Raw genomic sequence first — 3,224 nt, 5'->3', positions numbered from 1 at the left:
ACAAACGGTGACTGAGGAATGGTCGCCGCTTGCTTCAAAAGAATCCCTCCGACTCTTTGATGTCCACGATGCGCGGGGTGGGCGCGTACGGAGAGGTGTGATGACGAGGCCAAGTCTCGCCGCTACTTTCGCGCCGTATCGCCATGGTGTTGGTTGTCTTGATACAATTTTTCTCCGTCCCTCTTCGACTTTTTTATGTGACTGTGTTTGTCTTCGTCGCCGACAGCCGGTCCGGATCGAACGGTGGAGCTGCCGGTTGGTGCTCGATACAACTGACCGTACCCGTCCGGGTTCCACCGGTTCCAGCTGGAACTCTAGACCGAGTCTGACCGCGTGCGTGCCTCGTGTGGATGCCTCACACAAACACACACGCATCCATGTGCCCCCCCCCCCCCCCACCAATCCACATTCGGTAGCGTGCTACCGAACAGTAATCGGCGCCATACCAAGCGAGTCCTGTAGCGGGTCCTTAGTGTGGAACCGGCAGCAAAAGGTCTCGGGGGCCCGACAGTGCCGTCACCATGGCGTCACTCCGGCAGCACCGATAGGCCACTGTTGGGCGTGCCTGTATTTGTGTATGTGGCAGCGATGTCCTGGTCCCTTCGCTGACATTCAAATTACTCAATGGAGACGCATAGTTTCGATGAAGTCACGCAGCGAACCCAACGATCACCACGGCTAGTCGTCCGCTCAAAGTGATTCCGCTGGGTTCTCTGACCACTTCCTCATGACCTCAATGTTCTCCCACCCCCTTTTCCACCGTTCCCCGGGTGAGAGAAGTCGATTTTTCATTCGAGGGCGCCCCTATGGAGTCCGGCTGTACAACAAGTGGCGACAGTTGATTGGACCAGGCGATGGGTTGGCAAAATTCGACCTTTTTCGGACTTCGTACCCTCGTAGGGCACCGGCGGTGTGATGCTGGGATGAAGCAACATCATGGATGATGATGTATGGGCGCACGTTTCGCACATACGCGACATATACCAGGGAGCCAATTAGGATGGATATTGAACGGGGATGAGTTTGGGGAATTTTGGGTGAAATAGACAATATGCAGTTAATCACCGTTGAAGCGGCCGGAGGATGTGTTCTGATTTCGAAATCAGTGTTTTATTGGAAAGTTGTTTGACATGAGAATTAGCGAATGACTTGATTTAGAGCAGTCTCAGCAATGAAAGCGTTGTTTGATAGCAGCGCAAGTGCACCTCTTTGATTAACTTATTCAATTTGCGCACATAACAAATCAGACAATTTTTGGGCATAACAAATCATAAGTCCATGAGGTTATCACCGTTCTCTTCCAATGGCCTTCCGTCCATCCGTGACCGAATGCTGTTAAGTACTAACGATTAACGAGTTGAAGCGAAAAGGTGTTAAACACATTAGCTGAACTAAGCGAGCGGTGCAACACACTTCATTAATTAGCACGTTTTGAATACTTCAATACATCTCCAAGAGGTGTTTTTTTTTTTGTTTTAGTTAGTTAGCTAGGTAGTGCAACAAGATAAAATCAATGCTCGTACGAATAGATGTTGCGTATGGATGAGGCCAATCGAACCACTTTAAAGCGGATAAGGCAGGAATGGTTCACCAAGTCAAATTCAATGTGAACGTGATGAAGGTGCATAAATTAACAGCTCGCTGCCAAAATTATCTATTTAGATCACGACATCATGCAACAGTACATGCTCGGTAGGTTAGAAAAATTGAAAGCAATGAATAGTTCAATAAAAATTCCAAAAAAGGAAGAAATATTCAACGACATAGATAATGATGAAAATGATTGGAATGCCGAAATACAAACGCCTGCCTTTTCTAGGTCTTAGATCTTATAGGAGTATAAAGAATAGCATACAAAATATTTCTTTTGTTGTTTGTAAAACCATTTAAAGCGTGGCCACGCGCACGTTTTACCCTTCACGCAAACCGTCGATTTGAACTAGTCAACCGAGGAAACCAAGTGGTACCACGTGGTACAATCAAAAACGTCAAATCAAAGTCAAAAACAATCAAAAACGTAAACAATACGTGCTACATTCTTTTTGTTTACAAAATCTCCACCTGCACGTGGCTTGCAGTTTTCCCGGATTTCCGTGCTTTAAAAGATGGAAAATAGTGAAAAAAGCATGGACGTCGATGTGGTAGCACTGCCCACCGGAGAGAATGCCTCCAAACAACGCTCCAAATCAGACAAACGGGCTCCAAAATCGAAACAAGAGCTGCGCCGTGTGTTCATACCGCGGTCCCGGTGAGTTTTGTCCGGCCAGCGTCTCACGGCAGAAGTAATACGCGGCAACTAATTCAATTCTCCTTGTTCCACAGAAAAGGAGCGCTGAAGGAGCAGTGGATGAAAATATTCACCCCAGTCGTGGAACAGCTGCAGCTGAAGATCCGCTACAACATCAAAACAAGCCACGTAAGGTCTCGGGCGTCTCGGAATGCAGAAGCGATGTTGTTTTATTTACCCTGCGGTTCTCCGTTCTCTACCCATTACAGGTTGAAATTCAGCCAACACCAGCCACACAGGACCAATCGTACCTCCAGAAGGCGGCCGATTTTGTGCGAGCCTTCGCGCTCGGCTTCGAAGTGGAAGATGCACTCGCTCTGATCCGTTTGGATGATCTGTTTATCGAATCGTTCGAGGTGACCGATGTGAAGTCGCTCAAAGGTGACCACTTGAGCCGAGCGATTGGCCGGTTAGCGGGCAAAGGTGGACGCACCAAGTTCACGGTGGAAAACACGACCAAAACCCGGATCGTGCTGCAGGACTCGAAGATTCACATCATGGGTAGCTACAAGTACATCCAGCATGCCAAGCGTGCCCTTAGCCATCTGATCCTTGGTTCGCCGGCCAGCAAGGTGTACGGTAATCTGCGCAGCGTTGCCGCTAGCCAGAACTCCCAGCGGATGTGAGGCATTGTGGGGCCAGGGGGAGATTATTGTATTTTCATTAAATAAAATGGATTTTATGCTTCCATTATGCGGTTTCTTAACTTTTTTCTTATTATCTTCGCGAGAATCCGAACCAGATTGTCAACACCACCAGCTGTCAAACGCAACAACAATTTGTTACGAAAACAGCGGCCAAAGTGCAACAAAATGTGTGATTTAATCATCTAATTCCGTGGTTTTACAAACATCTTGATATGTGGAATTCTGTCCTTCGTACGCTCTGCGTGCGCCAAACACCCAATTCGATCGGTAGCCTGCTGCGTTACTCCAAT

The 3,224-nt window shown here is 47.9% G+C and overlaps 2 protein-coding genes across 2 annotated transcripts in view; both read left to right on the top strand.

The window, feature by feature from the left end:
- The first annotated feature begins 2,044 nt into the window (after positions 1–2,044).
- On the top strand, positions 2,045–2,980 carry LOC126581458 (RNA-binding protein pno1). Its single transcript, XM_050245132.1, has 3 exons — positions 2,045–2,248; positions 2,323–2,416; positions 2,497–2,980. Exons 1-3 carry the CDS (start codon positions 2,106–2,108, stop codon positions 2,911–2,913), a joined length of 654 nt encoding a protein of 217 aa, XP_050101089.1. The 5' UTR covers positions 2,045–2,105; the 3' UTR covers positions 2,914–2,980.
- Positions 2,981–3,080: 100 nt separating this feature from the next.
- LOC126581454 (mitochondrial ribosome-associated GTPase 2) overlaps positions 3,081–3,224 on the top strand; it is a 1,333-nt gene continuing 1,189 nt past the window's right edge. Inside the window, exon 1 of the mRNA XM_050245127.1 lies at positions 3,081–3,224. This exon is cut by the window's right edge and continues 54 nt beyond it. Within this exon, the coding sequence (XP_050101084.1) occupies positions 3,147–3,224 (78 nt within the window). The 5' untranslated portion in view covers positions 3,081–3,146.

The sequence above is a fragment of the Anopheles aquasalis genome, chromosome 2, assembly GCF_943734665.1.
Source record: "Anopheles aquasalis chromosome 2, idAnoAquaMG_Q_19, whole genome shotgun sequence".
Classification (NCBI taxonomy): Eukaryota; Metazoa; Arthropoda; class Insecta; order Diptera; family Culicidae; genus Anopheles; species Anopheles aquasalis.
This window is presented reverse-complemented; position numbering and strand designations above follow the sequence as displayed.